Raw genomic sequence first — 25817 nt, forward strand, 5'->3', positions numbered from 1 at the left:
TGTCGTAGCCTATCCTATTATAGGCCATTGTTATGCAACATCCACATAACTTCGAAAATAACACCCATTTAAATAAATCATGTTGCAATACAATGATTCTGTAAGTATTCATTATTTATTTTCTTTAATAATATATACATGTATATCAACATACTGAAAACTTTTTAATTATTTTGGATTGTTTTTACTATTGTTCTTACTACGATGATAATAATAACGCTTTTGGCTTTTTATATTAGTTTGTCCAAAAGTCTCCAAGTTAAGTTTACTTTCTTCTTTAAAATAATTACTTCTAATATGTATTACTTTGTAAAAGAATAGTAGAAATATGAGATATGTGTCCAATCACTTACCCCTTTTTATATTTCTCTTTTGTATCACAAGAAATATCATCAAAAAAACTCCTTTTCTATTTACAAAGGACGTATTAGTAATTATACTACTTTATTATACGCATCAACCATAACCCATACTTTGTCATAAAAGAGTTCAGCCTTACTGCTTTTTCTCGCAATAAATCCTTGATCATTTGTTTGTAATAAATTTTCCCTAACAAATTTATCATTTGCAGAAGCAAAATCAAAATCAACATTTGGAACTACAAGCGTACTTTTTTTATAATGACTAAATCTTATAGCGTCCACTTTTCCTAATGACTCCCTTTTACCCGTTTCCTTTATCTCTGTTTTAATACCATTTATATTTCCTTGACAAGGGGTCTTTTTTGATTCATTTTGAGGGATTACTTCTTTAAATTCTAAATCTGAAACCTGCTTAACTAATGAATCTATAATTGTCTCTTTTACTTTTGTTTCTGATTCCTCTTCATTTCTTATTACTTCATTTTTCTTCTCGTCTTGAGTAGATATATCTTCAATATTAGAGTGAGTGTGTTGTAATTGCAGTTGATGATCCCCAAGTGAATTTGTACTAGTAGGAAGAGAATAGTATTGGTGTTGTAGCATATTGTTATTGACTAGTGTAGGATAATTATTATTACAAAGCAATGGATGATAGTTATCAATATATGGGAGAAAATGGTTATTATCCCCATATAAGCCAATGTTATATGCTTGTTGTAAATAATAATAGGGTGCATTATAGTCAACCTATAAACTTTCAGGTTATGAAATTATATACAACGATTACATGTTTAAAGAATAAATACTAAAAAAAAAAAAAAAAAAAAAAAAAAAAAAAAAAAAAGCTCTTACAATCAATCCAAACTGGGAAGGAGGAGCTTCCAAGACTTGAATGTCTTTGATATTTTTTTGATGAAATAGAATATAACCAAAGATATGATTAAATGGATCTATTTCTTTATTAGGATCATTTCCTTTACGACCTTCTGTACCAAATGATTGTACTTTAAAGGCGCATTTATATATATATAAGTTTCATCTGTTTGACTTGATTTATACTTTTAGATAAAGTTTACTCTTTTACCATTCCATAATGACAAAGTTGAATCTACAGTATTCATGTCATGCAGAAAACCGACATAACGAATTTCACTCACGCTAATGAGCTAATGAATAAGGTATATCAGTATTATTTGTGTAAATGTATCCTCTCTTAAAATCTTATCATCATATTACAGATATCTTTGAGCCTATATAGATTCCAATACTATCACTGTTCATTGAAGATAATAAAACAAAAAGAGAAGGGAGAGAGAAAGAGAGAGAGAGAGAAAAAGGGGGGGGAGAAGAGAATAATTATTTTAAAGCAGCCGACATTTATTTTTGTCTTTCCGCCATTTATTTGTTTTTGTCCACTTTGGTTAAAACAGTTGTCAGAACTAGTTAACTAAAATTGGCTGGAAGATTGCGCCTAATTGTCGCATATCTTCTACACCTCTTTTTGCCCCTCTCTCTTCCTAATAAAACATAACATAATGATGAATAACTTTTTTTTTATTATGAAGATGGATAGGAAAACATTTTTAATGAAGAAGGAGAAAAAGTTTACGATCCGATGGAGGAATGTTTCAACACATGCCGATGGTCCCAACATAGTTCTCGAAACAATAACTAGTTGACAAACTTACTTGAGCATTAAGTGCCCCGAAAAAAAAAATTGCTGAAGAGTCCTCAGTTAAATAAGCAGGCGAAACCTAGTAAGTTGAAGCCATCGGTGAAGTTATACAACAATTACAATGACTTTACCAGAGAAAGATATATAGATCGTGTTGATGGTATGTAATAAAATAAAAGGAAAAGACAAAAGAAAACAAAAAGAAGTATAGTTAGAGACTTGTTTATTCAATATAAAAAGAATGATATAAAGACTATTTCGTGTCTAAACAACTACCTGTATTTATACAAATGAATCCTGAATTAAAGAACATGAGTCATGAAACGGTGTTAATATTGAGATACACGTTGTGTTGATTCAAAGTGCTGATCCTTGGATTATTTATTGAATGTAATAATAATCTGATTTAAGATTTAAATTGTTTAATCCGAGTATAGGCTCCTTATGTCTATTTCAGTGGATCAAAGACGACCTGAAGAATCCTTTGTCAAGGTTATAAAATTAAATATTTCAGAAATGATACGAAGTCTTATAATTGATACATCCAGACGATTGGATGTCAATAAGTTTTATATTATTTACAAGCTGTTCTATACAGAGTTTTATTTCATATTCAGGCTTATAGTTTATCCTTTATTATGTAATTCATCTACTATAATATGACTCATGCTTATATTCAGAGCTTGTTCTATAACACAAAGTACAGCAAGATAAAACTAATATGATGTCTATGTTTCTTGGAAAAGTAGAAGATATATCACTTTTTTTTTATTTGTTTTGTTATTCTTTATTATAATAAAAGGTCATTATAGATATAATAGGACATTTTATATCAATATATATTTTATTTTTAGAGCAACCTTTTATTTGTTTTATATAGCTCAAAAATGTATAATTTTATACTGACAACAATCAAGCCTTTTTATATCCTTTTTTCACTCATATACACACAAATATATTAATGAATGGAGGACATTTAAAAAAAAAGTATAAAGGAGGGGGGGACCAAAATCCAAGATCTGAAATACTGTCAATAAGTCACTGCTCATCATAGAAACAAAATGAAGCCAGTAAAATCAAGGGGCAAACAAGATACATTGTTTCATATAACTTGCAGATTTTTAATTTAATTCATTTTAAGAATATGTTTAAAATAAACGATACAAGAATAGATAGTTTGGATGTATATTACGTAATAAAGATACGTGTAGAAATGATAATAATAAGAAGCCCTTTTTTTCTGTTCACGTCTTTCGACACAAACAGTAATATACCTCATTTTGTTTTTGTTTGTTTCTTTCAAAAAAAAAAAAAAAAAAAAAAAAAAAAAAAAAAAAAAAAAAAAAAAAAAAGAGAAGGGCTCTTTGTTGAATAATAAGAAGAGCTATAGTCAAGTGTTTAATACTAATAAACATGTAAGACTAGTAAAAAGATCATTCAAATTATATAAAGTTGAATGCTTTTATATATAAATCTTCTAATTTTGAGAACATTGAAGATTCTTCCTTTTATTTTTAATGACATTTATGTTAATTGTGTTGACATGAAACATATTTAGAACAATCATATTTATATGCTATATTACATGATTCATATACGCATTGTATTTTATCTAAACGATTTTTTTTAGTATTTTAGTATTACTTATTACATATTGCTTTTCCTTTAAAAGAACAAAAGAGATCCCTTTGTAAAAGTAATGATAGGTTTGTCTTCCAATAAAATGAAATACCTGTTTGCAGCTTTGAATATTTCTTTCGTATTTGTTGTTTTATATAAGAATAAAGTACTCATACTTACTTAGTTTGGATAAATAGAATCGGGATGTAAAACCAGCAACAACAGATCTGCGAATCATTTGGGGGGAGAGAAACCAGTATAAAGCAAAAAAGAAGAAATTTTTATTAATAAGTTGTCTTTGTTCCAAGTTAGAAGAAAATACACGGTTTTTTATTATTATAGTCTCAGCTTGTTTTATTTAAAAAATAAAAAAAAATAAATTCCCTATTGCATGCCAGTGTGCAAAAATTAACAAGAATGAGTGGTGCTTTTTTTTATTTCCTTAAATAGGAGATTTTTTTTTTATGCACTTTATGTCCAATCTTTAATACACGGGGGAAGAGAGAAGAAAATATTATCTAATATCAAGGAATCAAATATAAATATAATAGTTTTTTTTTCTTTTCCTTTCTTTTCTTTTTTTTTCCTTTCTTTTCTCTCCATTTTTATTATCATTACTTGAACTTTCTCTTTTTGCTTTTATCATATATTTATATATAAAATGACTTCTACATCTATTGGTTCGCCTCCTTTAATGCCTAATGAAATGGATCATAATGGCTTGCTTTTATCTTCTACTAAAGATAAAAAGATTCAGACAACTACACCTACTCCTCCTAGTGAAAAGTCAAGTGTAACTGAAGAATATCAAGCACATCAAGTTCTACAAGGTGAATTTGAACCTGAACAACATTTTTATCCTCGTGTCTTGAATGCTCAAATACATCCTTTGATTCAATCTTTCTTTACTTTGGGTAATGAACGTATCATTGCTCGTTATACTCATCTTAATCCTCAAGTAAAAGCTGAAGACTTGAAACAAATTCTTTCTTATAGTCCTCAACATTTTCATTGGGCTGGTAAAATAAATAAATGATGATTATATTCAATTCAATTAAATTCTTCTATATTATCCTTTAACCCTCTCTCTTTCATTCTTAGGTTCTGATTTGTTTAATGTAACTACTGCCTCTGGTCATCGTCAAATGATCGTCATCGAGACTAACTCCTGTCCTTCTGGTCAAAAATCAATGCCTTTACTTTCTGAAACGGATGAGCATAATGAACAAGGTGGCTATCGTTTAGTTATCGAGACTGCCTTTCAAGATCAGTTAAGTAAAGCAGATCCTAGCTTGGGTGGTTTAGCTGTAGTCTGTGACAAGAATATGATGGAATCAAGTGGTTATGCTGCTGTCTTGGCTGATGTAGCTAAAGAACCTGTTTGGCTTGTTGAATGGTATGTGAATGATCCTGATCCTAATCTTAAGTGGGAGGATCGTATACTATATGTTCGAGATAAGGATAGAGGTAAATTAATATATATATATATATATGCATATATGTATATATATGTATGAATATATACATATTTATATACACATATAGTCTAAAAAAAATTTTTTTTTGTCAAAAAAAAAAAAGTATGGCATCCTATTCGTGCTTGTTTTCGTTATTTGACGCAAAAACCGTGGAATCGATTCCCTTTAAAAACAAAAACAATCGTTATGAATCAAATTATTAGTTGTTTGGCGGGTGGTCGTAATAAGATGATGGCAGCAAGAGCTTATGATTTCTATAATAAAGATATTTATCGTACTGGTCTTAGTATTAAAACCCCCGAGACAATTAATAATGTAACAAGGGGAGAAATCCCTCTTTGGTTAAGATCCATGGGTGGTCATGCTGTCCTTAAGGTACCCTATAGTAACGCCGGTCAAGGTGTCTATACAATCACAAATCAAACCGAATTGGACAACTTTATGAGTGAAGAGCATCATTATGATAAAGTAAAATTTATTCATCTTCTCTAGTGGTTTAAATTTGTTGTATACATCTATATTTACATGTATATTTCCTTTTTATGAGTAGTTTATCGTGCAATCTTTAGTGGGTAATGCTTCTTGGTCTAGTGATACTACCACAGGTAAATTCTATCATGTTGGTACCATACCAAATAAGAAGAACAATACCTACGTAAGCGATCTACGTATGATGGTGACTGGTAAAATGTTGAAAAATTTATGCAAATATTCATATACACATGATAATTTTAAAACTGACTTTTATTTTAGGTAGTTCACAAGGATTTCGTCCAATTTGTATTTATGGTCGTAAAGCGAGACTTCCACTTGCAGGATCATTAAAACCAGATGGTAAGTTTCCTTTTTTATTATTCATATATTGGAGCCTATAGCCATACATATTCATCTTTATTTTGTTTAATAAGACGATACGTGGAATATGTTGGGTACAAACTTATCTGTAAAATTACCTGATGGTGGTTGGACAACAGATACATCCAGGCTAATCCTTATGGATAGAAAGGACTTTAATCAACTTGGATTAGGAATTGATGACCTTATTGATGCTTATATTCAAACTGTATTAGCTGTCATTGCTATTGATCGTATGGCTATTCGTTTAATGTCTAATGGTAAATTTGATTATGAGTTATTCGAGAGTTTAAATCCTGATAATGCCTTGATGAATGAAATAAGACAAGCTAATTCTGACTTTTAAAATTACATGATACACATTATACTATATAAACAAGCATGCATACATACATACAAGCAAGCAAACATAGATTTTTTTTTCCCGCATGATGATGGCTGAATAAGAAAAAAATAAAAAATAAAATAATGTGTATTGCTTTTATTATCATTCTAATACTATAGAAGAATGAAATTATTAGATATATAAATAATATATAGTAGGGAAGGTACTGTTGAGATGATCTTATAGTACTAAATAATGATTCAGAATAATAAAGTAAATTTAGCTTGTCATTAAAATGACTTTTTATTAACGGGACTCTTCTTCTTTTCTATTTGGTTTTTTTTTTTATTATTTCTTCATCAGTTGAAATAGCATCTATCGTAATCCATTCTTGATCAAAATAAGTAGCCCTAGAATAGACATCTTCTGCATTATACAAAATTTCATATTGTCCCTTTGATAAGAAATACAAAGAGAAAGTATGAGACATAATACCATTCTCGGCTGGAATCTATAAGTTGCAATGATATAAACGTCAAATGTTATTTATAAATAATACTATTTACTCATAATTACCTCAGGTAAGACAACTTGTTGTAGACCTTCTAAAATCATTTTATCCAATAGATTATATTCTTTTGCACTATTATTGTAACTTTGTACAGGCTGAATTCGTAAAATAAGTTTAATAGGATGCACTAAGAAAGAAAAATGATTCGTGTTATGAGTGAGATGGTATGATGACTATCGCTTATTTATCAATAATAATACTAACATAGTCTATTTCTAATGGTGATTGTCAATCTGATTGACTCATTACATAAGCATTCAAACCTTCTATGATTCAATTTCTTGACTATGATTGGATTGTCGTTTTTACTCTTCAAATCAACTATAAACTCAACATCTTCCTTCTTTAATACACCAAGCTGTATTTCGTTTAAACGTAATGAGGTTCGTAAATTAAGTTCACCTGTTCTTGACCTGGATTGCCAAGTCGCTTTAATCCGTTTTAATAATTCTTCTCTATACCAAAACCTTTCTAAGCGTTCTTCATTCAAGGAGTGTCCTTGAGTCACAACAAATTGTTTATATGGTTCAAAAGAAGGAATCTCTTGTCTGCATATTTCAAAAGGCAAGTAGAATCTTTTCAACGGTAAAATAATTCTAATGATAATGATAATGATAAAAAAGAAAGAAAGAAGAATAGTAAGAATAAGACATATAGACACATATATTATTATTATTTTTTTTTACCTTGTCGTTGATTCAGGCTGAATGATGGTTGTGTATAAAAATGGATTGTCTTCTTTACTTGAATCATTATTATTTATACTAAATTGAATTTCAAATGGAATTGTCCATCGGTTGAAGACATCTAAAGTGATTAAACAATAATTATTTCTATCTTGATCTTCTGTATTGTTGCATGTCACGAGTAAAAGATCTTCAGCTTTTGTTATTTGTCGTTGTTGAACAGCATAGACTTCCTCAGATGCGGGTAAATCCTGTCTTAAATAGACTATATCCCATTTTAAAGGCTCCAAGCTTTGATAGACTGTAATTAAAACGTTTAAATAAAGTTGACGAGTATAAACAGACAAAGATGAATTTGTATTTTCAAGTCCTTGATAACGTTTCATATAACCATAATCCACTTGAATTGTTCCTCCTTGACTATAAAAAGATAGAAAATAAAGAGCGAATAAGTTTTGACTTTATTCTACTCTTCAAAGTAGTAGTAATATTATTATTTTTAGTTTTTATACCATCCTCTTTTCCCATAAACATGGACTTGGATTGTCTTTTTTTCACCTGGCAGTAACAAGAAAGCTTCCTTTTCATCTTGATTCCATGAAAATACATGTGTTCCCGTTGTATACAAATCTAATTCATATTGATCTTCAGGAGAAAGTCCCTCTGATTGACAGTTTGTACGTAAGGTCATAGTAGAGTCTGTAAATGATAGATTCATATAATCGATTGGAATATTTCCAATATTCTCGAACTCAATCATGATATGAGTCCTAAATCATACAAAAATAAAATAAATATGCGTATAAAATACATGTCATCTATTCTATTCTTATTTTATTTTTTCTTACATTTCGCCTTCATAAAGCATAACAGCACCATGTAACAGTGAAGTGGATTTAATCTTTAATAAAGGCTGTTCATCAATCACCGTCAATTCATAAAACTTTTTTGATTTTTCTTCTTCTTCTTTATCTTCTATTTTTTTTCTCTTTTCTTTTTAATAAAAGAATATTTCATTTAAATTTATATTATTTACAATACCTGTTTTCATCTTTGTTAATTTGATTGCTTCAAGTCCACTTGAAAAAAAAATGAAAAATGTGTTGGATTTATTCTATGATTTATCTTCAAGGCTAAAATAGACACATACCTTTTCTTCAGTTTAATAAACTGATTATCATTATTAGTAGTAGTATTCTTTGTAACTAGAAACTCTTGTTCTGTAAATCCAATAATTTGAATAAAGCATCCACAAATAATTAGATTTCCTGTCTCTAAAGGAGTTCCCATGAGTGTGATAGGAATAGTTGTATTGGCTGGTATGGTTATCATATTTGGTATTGCATCGAATTTTATACCCTGAGTGCTACATATATGTATTTATATATATATATATATATAAAAGTTAGATCTATTGTTCTATTATAGTCAATCTTTTTTTTTTCTTTTTCACCTTAATATGATGCTTTGAAGTTCTAAATCAAATCCAAATGGATTTATCAATGTTACATCAAATTCAGAGACTTCATCCTTTACTAATAAAGTTTTATTCTATATGGGAAAGGTTAGAAAATTATAATAGATGAATCTGTGAATTTGTTTGTTACATTTGTATTTGGTTTCTTTGTGGTAAAGGGGTTATAAATAAATGGATCCTGAGTAGTCTTTTTAATATCCAAGATTGTATCATTATACTTGTATACTGCCTTTCTTGAAATGGGTTTCTTGACTTCAATACGAGAGACAAGATTGACATCCCAATAATTGATCTTCATGATATCCGTGTCTTTCTGATTAGTCATTAACGTCACTTGTTGAACTATTGTTGCTAATCGGATTTGTTCTGCCTTTGGTATGAAACGATAGAGTTGCTTTAAGAGTACTGTGGTGTAATAAAGTCGTGAATGATGATCAAGATAAGCCTCTGAAACTGATATAGATTGTTGGAGGATACTCATCTGTATCTCTGGCCAACCAACCGATCTTCCTCCTTGTTGTTGACCACCAATACCATATATATCACAAAGCCTTGGAAGTAACTTTAGAATACCTTGATCGTCATTGTATTGTTTCGAAGTTCGACGCTGTTGTACAAGTAGAGGTAACATGAGTTCAATGCCTTTATGAATTGAATAACCTGCTTTACGATGATATCCAATGATGGTGTAGATAGTAGCCATAGATGTTATAATATGAATCTAACGGGAATGAAAATAAATGGATGAATGATAGGATACTACAACTATATAGATATATATATATATATATACATATATGTCTTTACTTGATTGAATAAAGGCAATTCATGAATATGAACATTCCAAACTTTTGTAACAAATTCTGAAATTTGATATCTTGTAATCCCACATAGTTTACTGTATCGAGTATTTTCAAGAAATGATAAAGTAATGTTTTTATCTTTTGTTAATTTACCCTGAATTAATAAATTGAAGGTACTTTGATCCCATCCATGATTTAAATAGACAGTTGTTAAAAGCCGTGAAATTTTAAGACATGCTTCAATATAGACGATATCAGGTACTGGGAAACTTGCCGTTATACCTACAGAAGCATAATTTCGAAGGATAGTTAAATACTGATCCATGATAAAGGCTATATTCCCTGTAGTTGATGATGAAACTGTTGTATTTCCCTCTGATACAATTAATTTTCGAGAAACTATATGACCAATATCTATTTGTAAAAATTCTAATAATAGAGTTGCACATATTAACCCTTCCATTGCACTGGCTAACCATAAGTAATCAGAAGTTACTTTAGTCGTTTCAATAGCATGATCATAACTATATATGTATTTTTTAAAGAAAAAAAAAAAGTCAGAATTGAAACATCTGCTCTATTCTTTTGAATTAACTTAAATAAATTTACTGGTTAATTGCATCAGGTAAACGACCTGCCAAAAGATAAAAATCACCTAATAATTTTCTAATTCTTCCTGGTGTTCTTTTTATAGTCCTCATACTTTCACCTGTAGTAGATGTAGCGGATGAAGATGATGATTGATGACGATGTAGACGTTGTGGTTGTAAAGAGAATATTTTTGATGTTTTACTTTGGTTCCCTTCCTGTTTGTATTGTTTTGAAATCCTTGATGGTAAAGGAGATTCTAATACTTGTAAATTCTCGATATCTTTTGCCTATAGACATAAATATGAAAAATCAATCCTTATGCATGCCCCCCTTTTTTTTTCTTTTTCTTTACAATCACTGTAAACTGTTCTAATATCTCACTAGCAAAATCACATATCATTGTACTCATATAAAATGACATGTTTCCAACATTAGGTATCATGATAAGACCTTTTGTATTATCTTCTTGTGTTTCTGATGGATCAAAAGCAAAGCAACGATTTGCAATCGCAGTTGGGTACTATTATATGTATATCGAATATATGAATATAGATATATAGCTATTTCTTTTTTCTTTTCTTTTTTTTTCTTTTACTTTGTCCAAATTCTGCTCAAACTGTTTATATCCTTCATTTAGATCCTTCCATTCTTGACAATCCATAATGCCAATGACCTACATATAAAAAATAAACTAGAGAGTATTAAAAAACATATATATATATATATAAATACACAATAAAATAGGGTAGAATTGTTCATCACTATTTTTTTTAAATACGAACACCAAAAATACGACGATGAGGTTGAAAATCTTCTAATTCAGCATGATCACGAGTCCAATGTGTCAGGAATTCAAAGTGCATTTGGCCTTCTTGAAAGACCTGACTACTAAACATGGCTACAAGACAGGTTACACATACGTTATGCTTAATTTTTTTTTTTTTTACCGTTGGCACCCTTTTTCAAGTCAGGAGTTACATCTCCAAGACGAATGAGATGAAAATGTTTGAATAAGTCAACATATTTATGAAATGTAGAACGCTTAATGGGTGAGACAGGGATAAGTAAAACACGTATTTTACAGCTTGAGAGGACATCGATGGACAAGTCCATTTCAATGCTTTGTTGAAAATAAATAAATAGATAGATAAATAAATAAATAAAGAACGCATAATTTATTTATACATTTTTGGTCTTTTTTTTTTTTCCAAAAGAACTGTCTTTTAAATTATGTCTTGTGTGCAAAGAGTTACCCTTCTTATAATCTCCTTTTTTATTACATAATGTTAGCAATAAAAATAAACGATTCCTTCCTTTTTGCTTATACCTTTAAATAAAGCGTTTCGTTCAATATTTTTCATAGATTTTGTTACTTGTTCTAAAAGTAATGGCCAAGGAGTTGTGATTACAGGTGGTGTTGCAAAGAATATAAAATCATATCCTATATAAAAAAAAAAAAAGAGTCATGTTCACAAACTAGTATATACAAACATGTTGAATGTGTATAACCTTTTAACTTTAATTTGGGATAAATAGTTTGTAAAGCAGATTTAATACGACGATCAGCACGAGCTCTAATGACAGCTAGTTTACTAAGTCTCTTTTTGCTCTTGACAATGATAACACGATTCACATTTTCATTATTGGCAATTGCTTTTACAGTAAATGAATCAACATGTTGTATTAATCTTGAACCTTTACTAAATATCGTTCTCAATACTTCTTTTGGAATACCAGGGATTTTCATCTATTTATATGAATATATATGATTGTTGACAGGGGAATATAATGATTTATGTGTTTTTTTTTTTTTTTTTTTTTTTTTTTTTTTTTTTTTTTTTGTAAGAGAAAAATAAATAAAATAAAAGTAATAAAGAATGAAATTTCATTGGCTAAAAATATACTTTGAACTGAATATTTCAAATTCATTTATTATTGTTAGTAGCGTAAGTTATTGATTTAATTTTTAAGTTTAATAGTAATAGTAAAAAAAAAAGAGGTCATTTTACTACTCCATTTGGAAATAAACAATATAACAGTATTAAATACTACCTCTTTTGGCTTATATCGATTGTTTATTACCTCTCTCCTTTTTTTTTTCTAGATTATTATTACATCACATTATATATTTATATAGTAATAATGATAATTAGGTGTATTATATCTTTATATGTTGACTATGCAATGAAGGACATGAACATGTATAATAGTGAATTGCTACTACACACATATTATTGTTCTTTAGTCATTTATCCTTTCAAAGAAGTTTGAATATAAAGCATATATTATACAAATATACATGGAATGATTTAACTGAATTTAAATTATATAAAAAAAAGGCTTGTTGCTGCATTAAAAAAAAAAAGGTACACAAATCTGCTGCTTAAGTATAATACTATTAAGCTAATATTCTATTCTCTATTCCCTATTCTATTTAACAAGAAGAAGGCTTAGTTCAGCGTAGATAATAGTGAGTATATGATATTCCTTTTACTTTTATTATAAAGCAATTAGCAACGTAAATAAAATCTATAACGACGCCAAGTGTAAGACAACAACAAAAAAAGTTTGTAAACGAATTTTACTCCTTACTTTTGATTAATGTGGGAACAATAAAAAAAAATATAGACTCTTACCCTTGGTTCTTGGCCCTTTTTTTTTGTATATTGTCTATTTTCCTTTTCCCCCTGTTACTCTGTCTGTCTGTTACTACTACTGTAAATAATATATAAAGACTAACATGGCTGCACTGTTAAATGGCGTATATAGTTATTTAAACACTACAAATTTACACTTGTTGCGCTAATAATAATAATAATAATAAAAAGTAAGGAGAGAAATTAACTAAATAAAAGATAACATCTTCATGTGCTTTATCTAGCTTTATTTGGCTTTTTTTTTTTTTGACGCCAAAGCACTGTGCAACACATATGATTTTTGACGTTTATTGTTCTCATTAACCATAAAAACACTATAAAACTATCCCTTGCTCTTCCGTTTCCACCCTCCTCTTTCCTTTTTCTTTTTTTTATCATTATATTTTTTTTATTATTATTATAAAAATTATTATTAAAAAAATGACCTTCTCTTGTAAGTATCTTTATCTTTTATGTGTGTTTAAATACTTTTTTTTTTATGATAAAATAACATGTATAACTAACAAATATTGTTATTTTTTTTATATATAAACATTCTTTTATCTTCTTGCGTTGGCTTCCTCTCTCTTTCTGTGTGTATATACAACTATATTCTACGATAATAGATACTTCTCCTGCTTCTCTTCGTGCTCCTCCCACTGCCACCAAGGCTGATATGCCTCCTCCTCTCTTCCTCCCAGCCCGTTTCGGGAACAACGTTTTGGCTGCGTTGGCTGCCTCTGTCCCTGTTGGTCAGTTGCCTCCAGGTTCCATGGAGATGGAGATCGAAGATGATCCCATGGACCTGGTTGATGAGGTAGAAGAACTCGAGGTTCTTCTGTCTCAGATTGACCTGGACGATGATCCAATGGAGGGTGTTGTCTTCGGACACATCTGGTGAAGTTGGGTTGTTTAGGGGTTCAGGGGTAGTCCCCCTAAGGTAAACTGTGTTGGCTTTAGCCTGTTGCTGCTTGCTGGTGCTGCTGCTTTTGCAGATTCGTTTTTCTCTGCTGATTTCTGTGGGTTTTTATTTTCGCGCTTTTTTTTTTTCCGTTTTTCTATAAAAACAAAAAGTTGCCTCAAATTAAAAATTTGTTTTAAATAATAAAAGTAATAATAAAAAAAAAATAAAAAAAATAAAAGTATAAAATACTTTTGTAAAAAAAACCTACTCTTCTTGCATGTCCAAAGAATTAAAATGTATTGAAAATGTGTTGCTTTTGCTTCTTTTTTTTTATTTTTCTTAAAAAAAAAATGACTTTTTCACAGTATAAATTTTATGAGATTTTAATATAAATAAACAAAAGATGGATTATATGAAAAAATAAAAATAATAAAGTGTTTGATAGTTTATAAATAAAGAAGATTTAGTTAGTTGATGTGTAATGGTGAAAAGGGGAAAGGTAGATTAATCACTAACATCGTTAGAGGAATCACAATAAAATAAATAAAGTATATAGAATATTACACAAAGAAGAAAAGGTGTATAGTTTCTTGAGTGTGCATACAATTGAAAGACACAACATGAGACTAGAAACTAGATTTTATCGTCCCTTCTTTTTTTTTATAGACACTTTCTCAGTTTACAATAGAGTTTGTTTTAAATTATTATAAATACTTTCTCAGTTTACTTTTAAAGTAAAATAATCAATTAATGATAAAGACCAAGTTTAAAAAAAAAAAAGAAAAAAAAAAAGGAAATAGGAAAAAGACAACTTAAGGTAAAAACAATTTATTGTAGATCTGAAACTCATTAGTGATGGAAGAAGAAAATCAATTCATGAAATTACTGAAATTTACTTGTATGTTTATTGTATTTTTTTTTTCATACAAACTTGTTGTCATACTCATGTAAATGCCAAAAATTAGAAGAGGCAAATGAACATTTGTTAAGATTGTAAGTAAAACAAATAATATAAAACTATAAGGAAAGGAGGTTCTAAGGTATGAAATTCTTGTATCAGCTTTTAACTGGAGAAATGAAATTTATTAGTAAATACTAGAATATTCTTTATAAAAATAGATGTGCTATTGAGATAAAAACGGCTTTGGAGCAGTTTTATATATATGTCTGTCTGAGAAGGTATATACGGTCAATTAGAGGGAAGAGACAGTAGCATGATTAAAATGTATATCGTGCAGTGACAAAATAGTGGATAAATCAAAATCTATTTAATTAGGTCAATTTCCAACTTAGGCTACAGCTTATTTTGATTCAATATTAGCTTTATGGAATGATTATTCCTTATTAGAAAATAGTATTATATATAATAAAAGATAACTCGGACCGAAATATCAATGCTGGATACGACAATCCTATGCTACCAAAAAAAAAAAAAAAAAAAAAAAAAAAAAAAAAAAAAAGACTGAATTCATCTAAAGTTGTTGTAGATCAAAGTTCAGATACAAATGATGGAAGTTTCATTAGTTTATAACATGATTCATCATGCTGCATTGACGGAATAATCTCAAAGCAATATAGTAGTAAAAGAAAAAAAAACCAATAGGATACTGCTGACAATGTTGGGATCAATGGACACCTTGAATGTATACTGAAATACAAGGTCATTATAATACATGTAATATTGTTCTTGATTGAAACTGTACATATCAATAGATTCATTATAAAGATAAATATAGCAGTAAGGGTCATCTTATTCACAGATGCACGTATACCAATATCTTATTATAGTAGTATCTAAATACAATCATATGATCGCTCTCCTTCAAATATTTAGAGACCATTCCTTAACAAATAGAGATAGACTATATCAACGTCAAGAGACGAAACATGGCATGTGGAGTACTATTTGAATTAGATCATGATGTAGTAAAATTAAAAGTAGAATGAGTGTCAACAATGACAGTATGGGAAAAGTGTAAGATGATCAACAACAAGCCTTCACAATTGCTTCTACTAACCTATGTTTGTCAATATCATAGAATAATAAGCCTTTGTTAAATGAGAAAATTATATAGTATTTACATGGAGGAGCGTATTGTACGATGAGTGCGCAGACACATTGTACTTTAACATATAAGTAAATATACCAATCAAAGAGCTATAGGTAAATTCATCATGTATAAAATATATATTGTCTCGATACTTTCTCTTTCTAGCTGTAAATTCTCGATTGGCCCCAAGTTCCCTGGTGCACTTTATGACATTTTGTGTATTGAATTGATCCAAATACAGATATATACAAAATTGTAATAGGAGGTTCAGCAGGAGAAGAACTTTGTTTAGTAATGATGCTTTATCTAAGAGATCATGAATTACCACAAGCCAAAGGAGCAGTGCTGTTATCAGTTAAACATATATCCATACAGGTTTCATATCTATATTCATTTTTAGATAAACTCATATGAACTGTTTATTATAAATGAACGACTATGAATCCAGCACGCCTTTTATTTAGATGATTCCAAGTCTTGTTCGACATCCGTATGTATCTCCTATCTTTGCTGACCATTTGCCTTCTAGTTCGATTCAATCTGATGGTTGTGAGTCCTTACGCGATGAAATATGTGACTTAACAGAAAAGATTCGAGAATTTAAAAAAAAAAAAAAAAAAAAAAAAAAAAAAAAAAAAGAGAGACAATCCTTCATCATGAAATCTATTACAGGGTAATAAAAAGGGATGACGAATATTGGTATGCTATGTAAGATTTATTTCAATACATATATAAATAAATATACATGGGATATGGTTAAATGTACTTCAAGCAAGGTCATCAGAATGGTGGATAAAATTGGGTATTTCATTGAATGTAGGACTGGTAAAAAGAAACAACAAGTATTATGTAATATTGGCTACTGCTGTCAATTATGCTGCACAAAATGTTTTTTTTTATTATTATTATTCAGGGATACCAACATGAACTTTAAAACTTATTGTTCTGAGATTTAATAATAAAGAGAGGAGTAGAATGTATTTTATTTAAAATATGGCTTCATCAAGATCATCAAAAAAGAATCCGTTTTTAGAAAGCACATGCTCAAGATGTTTTGGCACTTGTTGAACTAGGTCTTCTTCTTTATGTTTGTCCATCTTTTTTGCAGCCATTCCTCCATGTTGTTTAAGATATGTAACTAACCGTTTATGACCTAATGATTTAGCAATATCATAGGGTGTACCGACTTTTTTATTTACATAAGGATTTATATAGGATCCATAACGTTCAATAAGAAGACTTACAACTTCAAGTTTCCCATGACGAGTTGCCCAATGGATTGGTAATTCTCCTCGATGATCAGCTTTATTCACTGGTACCTGACAGACTTTGATAGCGTAAGAAACAAGTTCTTTATGTCCTGATGCACAAGCATAATGTAACACGTTGGCTCCTATTTATTTATTTATTTGGTTTTTTTTTTTTGGGTTAGGTTGAGTTAAGTTGAGTCGATCAAATAAAAATCAAGTATCTATTTACATACCTAGAGCATCTGTCTCTAAATTTAATACACCTTCTGTTATATGAATAATATATTCAACTACATGAACATGTCCATGCTCTGCTGCTACTTGAAGTGCAGTTTTCTTTTTACTTCCTTCTCCTCTAGCTGACATGATATCGCCACCTACTTGAACCATTTTTTGTAAACCTAGTAACCACCCTATACTTGCCGCTAAATAACAAGGTGAGACCTAGAATGAATCAGATTAGTTTTCTATGTATATATATATTTATATATCTCCTTATATTGATCTCCTTTTTTTTTGTATGTGTGTATGTATATTTATACCTTTTCTTCATCTATTTGACTTATACTCATGCTATTTGGATTTGCTCCTTGCTGTAGGAGTAAGTCTAACGAATTTGATGCCTTGGTAACAATTAAGGCGTGAATCATGCCATAGCCATATTTAACAGAACCCATCGAGGGTGATTGTTTCGCTGTATTCGGTGAACCTCCTCGACGCAAAAAATTACTATAAAAATATAAATATGCGTTTATTTATTTTTTAATAATTAAAAAAAAAATAGTGAGTCAATACTATCTCCTTTGTTTGAAAAATAAAAAGAGAGAAGTAAAGAGGGGTTACTTGTGGTGGATATGGTAAAAAAAAAAAAAAAAAAAAAAAAAAAAAAAAAAAAAGCAGGAAAAGTAAATGATGTATTTTAGGTATATACCTTATTATTTTTTCTACAGTTGTATCACTTCCTTGGTTTTTAGCAATTGTATCCCATAGCGCATCTGAACCACCAAATATTAATGGATCTGATTTCGATTGTTGAATCATATTAGAACGAATTATTTGTTTTTTTTTGCTTTCATCATGTGTCAAGTTGTTATTGCTACTATGATGTGACGAATAGCTACTAAAGACAGAACCTGCTGTTGTATTTGAATTCGTACGAGGACGTCTATGAACTATTGAATCAGATGATGATACCATTGAAGTAGGGGAAGCAGGCCAATAGTCTACAACAGAAGGACTTGTAGATGGTGTAAATGGTATCTTTGTATTTTGTTTACATAACTGCTGTTCATATTGTTTCTTAAAGAATTGCATCTCTCGTACTGCCTTTTCATACTTGGTTTGTGTTTCGATAATAATCAGCTTTAATTCCTTGTTTTCAATTTCAAGACGTTGTGAGTGTTGTTCGAGCATCCTAACCAGACGATCTATCGAATTTGTATCAATGAGCTGATATGACTCATTTAATTGCTTTTCATCTATTTCCTCTTTCTTTTTTTGTTTGTTAAAAGATAGAAAGGACGACATGATATTATTAAAAGAAAAAAAAAATATTTTGAAGAGAAGGAAAACAAAAAAAAGAAGAAGAAGAAGAATAAAGACGTTGGCCATTATATTAGGAGTTCATGTCAGTTTTTTTTTTTTTTTTCTTTAAATGGTTAAAAAGTTACACGACATTAAACCTATTTCGTTTAATTCAACTATATAAAAAGCTTAAATAATTCTCAACGTCTTTTCATTTTATATAGCAGCTTTAACCACGTATAATCATTTTGTTGATGTTGGGGGGGAGAAGAGAAATAAAAGTCTTTTTTTTTTTTCAATTACACATAAATTGGAATGCATTTTGTATACCAAGCTTTATAAGATAATTTGATTGGATGGAAAAAAAAGATTCTATTCTATTACTATAACTATAACAAGAGAAACCAATAGAATAGAGAAATTGGATGCTTATTTATAAAACACATTGAAATAGTGGATAACAAAGAAATGAATCATCTTGGTCTATCTCAAATCATTTAATGTATAATAATGAACTTACTACAGATTTCTATATTTGGAGAATAGTTTTTTGAAATAATTAGGCATTATATCCACTTACTGGACATCATGTCATCTATAGAAGGATTGACCTTTTTCTACTACTACTAAGAGCAAGGATATTTCTTTAAACGGTAAATGCGACTCTATTATCTACTGTTTAGATTCCAAGCTATGTTGTGATAATAGACGATACGACCGAGTATATATAATCGTGACGACTGAAAAGAAATACAAGAAATACAAAAAAAAAAAGAGAGAGAAAGATTTATTCAACTTCTTGCTTAGAGAATGTTATTAAAGGAAAGTAAGTTGTTTATACTAATAGAGTATGTTTCTATCCTGGGGCTTATCAACAAATGTAATATATTATAACAAAGAGAAATAATGAAAGTTTTTACAGCCATAAATAAATTGTACCTTGTCTTTTTATAATTCTAAATAAGGCAAGTAATTATCTTGTTTTTTTTAACTGATCATTTTCATGTATAATGGCTAAAAGTTCTGAATTTTCTGGTAGTGATTTACGAAGTTTATGCATCCCCCTATCCATACCTAATATTCCTCCAAGCACCAATCCTATAAATGTACCCACTATTTTAAGAGTAATAGATTAGTACTTGTTTTTTTTTATAATGATTATATGTTACAAATGGTCGGAATAGCTGATCTAGGCTGTTTATGAATAGTCGTCCTTGAATTAGCTAATAATAAAGTAAATAAATTTAAAAAAAAGAAAGAAAAGGTTACATGTATAAAAACAATTACCCCAAAGACGTGCTGACATGCCTAGAGACGCTGCTCCTACAGTTGCTATTAAATCGTGTCAATTTCAGAAAATAAAAAAAACAACAAATCCATTCGATAATTTACAAAAAGTAATAAAGTTGAACATGACTGAACGAATTACAAGTTTTTCTTCTGCAGTAGGTACGTGATTAATGAGTTTTATTTTTATGTCTTCTTTACTGCTTGGCATCCTATAATATAACAAGGAGGGGTTCTAATAGGAAAAAAAAGAGAAAGAGATAAAAGTAATTTTCTTCTATTGGCACCTCCTTCCTGCCCCCTCCCTTCTTTCCCCGCAAAAAAAAAAAAAAAAAAAAAAAAAAAAAAAAAAAAAAAAGATTGTTATTGCATTTATAAATATAAATTTTATTATGTTTATATGATCTTTTATGTAAAATGTTTTTCTTTTTCATAATATATACAATGTTTACTGTATAAATAGAAAACACGTTATCTTGTTTTCTTTTTTTTCGTTGTTTCCTTCTTCTTGTAAATTGAAAGATGAAGACATTATTTATTATTCTTACTTGCTTTTTATTATTTTTTATAAACTATTCTTCATGTCAAACAGAAGCTACTAAATATAATCATACTCAAATCAAGGGAAGTGACTATAATGAAACTACTACTACTACTATTCTGAAGCATCCTATATTAAAACGTACTGTTACTACAACAAGCGTGATTAAGCCTACAAAAAAACCTCATCATTCATCAGAGGAAGAAGAAGATTCACTCTGTTGTGACGATGATGAGGATCCTTGTGAAAGTACAATAGATCCTGTCACTATTTCCTCATCAGTATTGTTAATGGTATTAGGGGTTTATTTTATGTCATTCGGGTTCCCTTTCTTTAGATTAACGATGATAGCGATTGGTTTAATCTTAGGAAGTAAAGTAGAGAAATAAATAATACCAATCAAAAAAAAAAAAAACTAATCGTAGAATATATACGTATAACAGGTTCAGTGTCTTGGATAGGTCTTCAATCTAGTTCAACTCTCTTTGAGTATCCTAAAATTAGTTCTGTTAATTTAGGTGTTTGTTGTGGAGTAGGTCTTGTCGCAGGATTTACGTTTCTTGTACTTTATAAGTTAGCCATGTATTGTATGTGTACTGTGGCTGCTGCTTTACTTACTATTTATATTTGTTGCTGGAGAGAAGACTTTATTATACAAAATGTGTATTACCGTGGTCTACTTGGTCTTGGTCTTATCTTCATCTTCTTCTTGGGTTATGTCTTCTTTGAAACGATTACAGTTAATCTATCGCTTGCGTTTATAGGAGCTTATTCTTTTATCTTGGGACTAGATATGACTCTAGATGTAGGCTTTAGAAAGGGTATTGAAATAATGTCAGACTTTAATCAACAAAGAAATAATCAATTTTATCAATATCATCGTATCAATTCATTTTCAAGACGAGGTATAGATCAAGAAGGAGTTCATTATCAGATTGAATGGAAAGTTCAGTCCATGTTAGGAGCTATTATTGGATTAACCATCTTATCAATAATATGGCAAAGATGGTATTATAAAGGTCAAAGATTTGGTGTTTGTATTGTACGTAATTCGAATGATACCTTGGCTAAATATAAATAACAAAGAAGAAGGAAAAAACGCTATATCAATTTGTGTGTATTCTGTTATCCTAATAGACTTGATTTAAGAAGACATCCTAATTTTTTAATTGATTCAATGTATATTTATATATCCTTCATTACATATAAAATCCTTTTTCTTTTCGTACTAATCAATTCACTATCAAAATAGAGAATTCTTCTTGAAAGAAATAAAATATGTCCCTACTTATATATCTGCTGTGGCAAACTCTTTTTTTTTTTTGATGTTTATGTGAATAAAGACATTATTTCTAATATCTTATTTTCTGATCGAATAAAACAAGCAGTATCTTTTTTTATGAGTAACACTTTACTTGAACTAAAAGGAAGCTTTCTTTAATAAAATCCGTTTTTTTTTTTTTTTTTTTTTTTTTTTTTACTTTAGAATCTTCTAGGTTCCTGCTGATATCTATGAATACAATCTACTCTATTACTGTCATTCCTCTCTAGATTATGTACCAAGTTTATCCTCATAGAAGACATAACGGCTAATATATCTTTCTTTGTTTATCGTCTTAAATAGTCCATACGCTGATATCAAATCCTTGATTTATCTTGGATAAGCTTCTTCTTTTTTTTTTTTTTTTTTTTTTTTTTGCAAGAAAGTTTCATATCTATCCTTTTCTTTATTTGTTTTTCTTTTTTTTTTTTCTTTTTCGTTACGTACGACACAATTAGTATGCATCGATTTTATCAATTCTTCTTTGAGAATTATAATCATGTCAAAAAATAAGAGTTTCATGATAAAAAAAAAAATCAGCTAAACTTTACGGAAAGAGAAACTAAACATTTCCTGCGTTGTGGAGTCATCAAGTTACACAATGTTCTTGAGACTGATGGTGTCCTCCTTAAACCCTTGAGTAACATGTTGCTGTTATTATTCTCTTCTCCTCTGACAAGCGTATTAGTAGTGTGAACAAAACTAAAGTTACCAAAATGAGGAGGACGACGCGGCTTAGTTTTTTTTTTTTCTTTTTTTTTGTCTATAAATTTATTCCGAACTTTAGGCTGTAATAAACGGATTTCACTAGTAAAGTAAATGATAAAAATAAAAATAAAATAAAATAAAAAGACTCTATTTTATTCCCTGTTAAAGAAGTGCATTCTATGAGTTGGACTAGAACTTGTTTTTAAATAATCAAAAGAAAAGAAAAGAACTAGAATAGTCATTTAATAATAAATAGGATTAGATGACTCACAGGTTTCTAATTGGAGGAAAAGTATGAATTTAAACAATATCTATTATATGTTGTATCACATTCTATCATTCAAATAGTATTGCAGAGTGAAAAGAGAGAGAAAGATTTTTTTTTTTTGTGCAATAAACATCATCATCAAATGTTTGATGTTATATTTTACCAGGTATTTATTTCTTTCTTTCTTTCTTTTTTTCTTTTCTTCTAATTTTCTCCTTCTTCTTCTTTATTATTAATATGGCAGGTACATTAAAATGGTATTCATGTTCAACAAATGATTTCCCACTTAAAAGACATAAAGTATCAAAAGCCTGTGAAGTATGTCGTGGTAAAAAAATGAAATGTGACGGCAGTAAAGTATATTCCGTATACAAAGAGAAGAGAACGATAATAACGTTTTTACATCTATTTACACAAATGCGTTTATTTATTTATCTATTTACACATATACTTTTATTTATTTATCTATTTACTCATAGAATTTCCTTGTCAAAGATGTGCAAATAATAAAACAACTTGTAAATATAATCATGATAAAAAATCAACTTCTACAACTACACAACAGCAGCAAAAGGAATCATTCCCTTTTATTCCCGTCAAAAAATTACATAAAATTCCATTTTATTATTATTGTAATTCATTACCGCCTTTGTTATTAGATTTCTTTAATAATTTACAGCAACAAAAGAGTTCAGTTTGGACTCAATTCTTTAAATTATATAATCAAGAAGAAGAAAGAGAAGATAGAATAGAGGATATAAACTCAGTCTTATTAAAGGAAGCCTTTAGATTATTTGTAACACACAACTTACTCTATGGCGCATTCTTTATTCAAAATAGACAGTATGAAACTACGAATAGAATGATCATTTATTGTATATTAGCCTTGACATTTTATTCTGCTTATCAGATTTCTTTATCAGATCAGAAACAAGATTTATACCTTTATTCAATTCAATTTTATAAAAAGGCTCATAAGCTCTTTTTTGAAGCCTGTTTCCCTACTGCAGTCAACCATGCTAAACAGATAGATAAAATTCAATTAATTCAAGCTTCTATTTTATTAGCTCATTTTCAATGTCAAGTGTTTGATAAAGAACAATCTTTTATGATGATTCGAATTGGTTTAGATTTAGTTGATTATATAGTAGAAGAAGATAAAGATCAATGTACGATCAAAGTATTAGATGCTTGGTATTATTGGTTATTATTTTATCTTGAAAAAAGAAAGACGGTGACGATAGAAGATGAACAGCCTATGATATCTCTACCTACCACTTTAAAGAATCCATCTCATATTTGGGCATTTAATGTGATAGATGCATATACCTTTTTTTTGAAAAGCATCTTGATAAAGAATAAGCATGAATCGATGAATATAAAGTCCATCAAGGTAAGCGTGTGTGTATTATATATATATATATGATACATTACATTACATCATTCAACTTTCTATACAATGTCTCTTTGTTAGGAATCTCTCGGCCAATTATTAGAATTATCATCAACTAAGAATACATACAATAATCAAGTGATTTACTTGTATAATCAAATCTTAACTATTCAAATATTTCAATGTATAAACGTAGATGATGATTCACATATACTTGACTTGTCAATTAAAGCTGCTCAAAATATTTTGTCTACTATCAAAAAGATATTTAAAGAAGAACTCATCATTACACGTCACTCTATCCATCTTCTTAGTCAATTCTTATCTTTATTCAACTCGAATGAATCTATACATGATTTACAGGCTGAATTTATTCAATTCCTTAAATCTCAGTTAGTTTCTTGTAAAAACAATGATATGTTAACTTTCTTTAAGTCTATATATTATCAATTTACTACTACACCTACACCTATTACTACTACTACTACTACAGAAGAAGAAGGTGTTCAACAAACAATCATGATAACTTCTATTCCTTCTTCTCCTTCTTCCTCTGACTTGTCTTCTACTCCTATAATACAACAACACGATCTTAATCCTACCTCACCTTCTTCTTCTCATGATCTCTTTACTTCCTCTCTACCCATCAAACCTTCTAATAATAGCAATATGACTTTATTAGAACAACAAAATATGATAGTCAAATCGAGAGGTAACATGGATCAAGAACAATTAGATAAATTATCAAGAAAATTACCTTCTTCTTCATCTTTTTTACGTCAACAGCAACAAATGAATGATTCATCAAATTATGTGTTTTCAACAAAGAATGAAGATGTCATACAACAGCAACATTATTATAACATCAACAAAAGATCGTCAGAACAGCAATTGACTCTACAACAGAATCATAAAAAAGATTTATTAGAACAAAGATCACGTCATCATTATTTATCAAATCATCATGAATTTATAAATATTCATCTTCCTCCTCCTTCATCAGATGACCTTATGTATTGGGTCTTGGATGAAGAACCACCATTTTATAATAATACACATTCATCTCATAGACGTCCTCATAGTCATTCATCATCTACTACAACTTCTTCTTCTTCAGATGCTCTCTTCTTACTTGCTAATAATAATGTATTACCTTTACCTCAACCTTCAAAGATATCTGGTTCTTGTTATAATACTATGTTAAAGCATGATCCACATACATGGTCAAAATTCTTTTTTGCATCTGAAGTGCAAACCTTACATTATCAACAGCAACAACAACAACAACAAGCGTCTATTCTATCCAATAATACATTAGATGTGATTCAGGAAGAAGAAGAGATTGAGTCAACTGTTCATACATCAGGTCAGACAGAATCTTCTTCTTCTACTACTACTACTACTACTGCTACTGCCAGTGCTGCTGCTGCTGCTGCTGCCGCTGCTGCTGCCACTGCTGCTGCTATCTGGGCTTCTACTGTCGTTGCCCTG

At 29.3% G+C, this 25817-nt stretch overlaps 10 protein-coding genes across 10 annotated transcripts; 5 read left to right on the forward strand and 5 right to left on the reverse strand.

Annotated features, from left to right (window-relative positions):
* Positions 1–30: 30 nt before the first annotated feature.
* Positions 31–1643, reverse strand: BX663DRAFT_486278 (Scd6-like Sm domain-containing protein; the record flags this gene model as incomplete). The annotated part of the gene is made up of 8 exons (XM_051524666.1): positions 31–98; positions 201–226; positions 354–409; positions 444–1109; positions 1150–1167; positions 1215–1366; positions 1447–1528; positions 1599–1643. The coding sequence occupies 8 exons, from the start codon at positions 1641–1643 to the stop codon at positions 31–33; spliced, it is 1113 nt and encodes a 370-aa protein (XP_051382991.1).
* A 157-nt stretch (positions 1644–1800) lies between these two features.
* BX663DRAFT_569057 (uncharacterized protein) lies at positions 1801–2195 on the forward strand (the record flags this gene model as incomplete). Its single annotated transcript, XM_051532112.1, has 2 exons — positions 1801–2036; positions 2063–2195. Coding segments are annotated over exons 1-2 (272 nt in total), but the record flags the coding sequence as incomplete, so codon positions are not given.
* Positions 2196–4363: 2168 nt separating this feature from the next.
* On the forward strand, positions 4364–6379 carry BX663DRAFT_569059 (uncharacterized protein; the record flags this gene model as incomplete). The annotated part of the gene is made up of 6 exons (XM_051532113.1): positions 4364–4676; positions 4759–5124; positions 5239–5603; positions 5686–5818; positions 5889–5969; positions 6044–6379. The coding sequence occupies 6 exons, from the start codon at positions 4364–4366 to the stop codon at positions 6334–6336; spliced, it is 1551 nt and encodes a 516-aa protein (XP_051382993.1). The 3' UTR covers positions 6337–6379.
* Positions 6380–7085: 706 nt separating this feature from the next.
* BX663DRAFT_531109 (TRAPP II complex) lies at positions 7086–11556 on the reverse strand (the record flags this gene model as incomplete). Its single annotated transcript, XM_051530358.1, has 13 exons — positions 7086–7482; positions 7573–7992; positions 8085–8342; positions 8421–8558; positions 8723–8938; positions 9026–9123; positions 9180–9770; positions 9857–10376; positions 10462–10730; positions 10796–10963; positions 11039–11116; positions 11226–11341; positions 11391–11556. The coding sequence occupies 13 exons, from the start codon at positions 11554–11556 to the stop codon at positions 7086–7088; spliced, it is 3435 nt and encodes a 1144-aa protein (XP_051382994.1).
* On the reverse strand, positions 11550–12266 carry BX663DRAFT_509218 (uncharacterized protein). The gene is made up of 3 exons (XM_051527589.1): positions 11953–12266; positions 11771–11884; positions 11550–11711 (listed from the first exon to the last, which is right to left on the reverse strand). Exons 1-3 carry the CDS (start codon positions 12188–12190, stop codon positions 11623–11625), a joined length of 441 nt encoding a protein of 146 aa, XP_051382995.1. The 5' UTR covers positions 12191–12266; the 3' UTR covers positions 11550–11622.
* A 1254-nt stretch (positions 12267–13520) lies between these two features.
* Positions 13521–13980, forward strand: BX663DRAFT_551868 (uncharacterized protein; the record flags this gene model as incomplete). The annotated part of the gene is made up of 2 exons (XM_051531317.1): positions 13521–13533; positions 13706–13980. The coding sequence occupies 2 exons, from the start codon at positions 13521–13523 to the stop codon at positions 13978–13980; spliced, it is 288 nt and encodes a 95-aa protein (XP_051382996.1).
* A 2941-nt stretch (positions 13981–16921) lies between these two features.
* Positions 16922–18936, reverse strand: BX663DRAFT_509225 (ankyrin repeat-containing domain protein). Its single transcript, XM_051527590.1, has 5 exons — positions 18608–18936; positions 18216–18353; positions 17827–18013; positions 17518–17728; positions 16922–17427 (listed from the first exon to the last, which is right to left on the reverse strand). The coding sequence occupies exons 1-5, from the start codon at positions 18616–18618 to the stop codon at positions 17021–17023; spliced, it is 954 nt and encodes a 317-aa protein (XP_051382997.1). The 5' UTR covers positions 18619–18936; the 3' UTR covers positions 16922–17020.
* Positions 18937–19509: 573 nt separating this feature from the next.
* On the reverse strand, positions 19510–20392 carry BX663DRAFT_509230 (uncharacterized protein). Its single transcript, XM_051527591.1, has 4 exons — positions 20201–20392; positions 20096–20140; positions 19978–20031; positions 19510–19921 (listed from the first exon to the last, which is right to left on the reverse strand). The coding sequence occupies exons 1-4, from the start codon at positions 20304–20306 to the stop codon at positions 19782–19784; spliced, it is 345 nt and encodes a 114-aa protein (XP_051382998.1). The 5' UTR covers positions 20307–20392; the 3' UTR covers positions 19510–19781.
* Positions 20393–20617: 225 nt separating this feature from the next.
* BX663DRAFT_551871 (uncharacterized protein) lies at positions 20618–21717 on the forward strand (the record flags this gene model as incomplete). Its single annotated transcript, XM_051531318.1, has 2 exons — positions 20618–21008; positions 21080–21717. 2 exons carry the CDS (start codon positions 20618–20620, stop codon positions 21715–21717), a joined length of 1029 nt encoding a protein of 342 aa, XP_051382999.1.
* Positions 21718–22998: 1281 nt separating this feature from the next.
* On the forward strand, positions 22999–24606 carry BX663DRAFT_57962 (uncharacterized protein). Its single transcript, XM_051532185.1, has 4 exons — positions 22999–23099; positions 23178–23285; positions 23413–24326; positions 24430–24606. The coding sequence occupies exons 2-4, from the start codon at positions 23270–23272 to the stop codon at positions 24466–24468; spliced, it is 969 nt and encodes a 322-aa protein (XP_051383000.1). The 5' UTR covers positions 22999–23099; positions 23178–23269; the 3' UTR covers positions 24469–24606.
* The last annotated feature ends 1211 nt before the right edge of the window (positions 24607–25817 follow it).

Source organism: Cokeromyces recurvatus (genome assembly GCF_025118155.1).
Source record: "Cokeromyces recurvatus strain NRRL 2243 chromosome Unknown BX663scaffold_12, whole genome shotgun sequence".
Classification (NCBI taxonomy): domain Eukaryota; kingdom Fungi; phylum Mucoromycota; class Mucoromycetes; order Mucorales; family Mucoraceae; genus Cokeromyces; species Cokeromyces recurvatus.

Coding starts and splice junctions, on each gene's coding strand:
- BX663DRAFT_509225 (XM_051527590.1), bottom strand. Junction 17,729..17,826: donor GTCAAATAGATGAAGAAAAG/GTATAAATATAC, acceptor GATTCATTCTAG/GTCTCACCTTGTTATTTAGC. Junction 17,428..17,517: donor TTTAGAGACAGATGCTCTAG/GTATGTAAATAG, acceptor ATAAATAAATAG/GAGCCAACGTGTTACATTAT.
- BX663DRAFT_57962 (XM_051532185.1), top strand. Junction 24,327..24,429: donor TGAATATAAAGTCCATCAAG/GTAAGCGTGTGT, acceptor GCCAATTATTAG/AATTATCATCAACTAAGAAT.
- BX663DRAFT_509218 (XM_051527589.1), bottom strand. CDS start 12,190: ATGAAAATCCCTGGTATTCCAAAAGAAGTATTGAGAACGATATTTAGT. Junction 11,885..11,952: donor TCCCAAATTAAAGTTAAAAG/GTTATACACATT, acceptor TTTTTTATATAG/GATATGATTTTATATTCTTT. Junction 11,712..11,770: donor ACGAAACGCTTTATTTAAAG/GTATAAGCAAAA, acceptor GTAATAAAAAAG/GAGATTATAAGAAGGGTAAC.
- BX663DRAFT_509230 (XM_051527591.1), bottom strand. CDS start 20,306: ATGCCAAGCAGTAAAGAAGACATAAAAATAAAACTCATTAATCACGTA. Junction 20,032..20,095: donor CATGTCAGCACGTCTTTGGG/GTAATTGTTTTT, acceptor CTTTATTATTAG/CTAATTCAAGGACGACTATT. Junction 19,922..19,977: donor ATCAGCTATTCCGACCATTT/GTAACATATAAT, acceptor CTCTTAAAATAG/TGGGTACATTTATAGGATTG.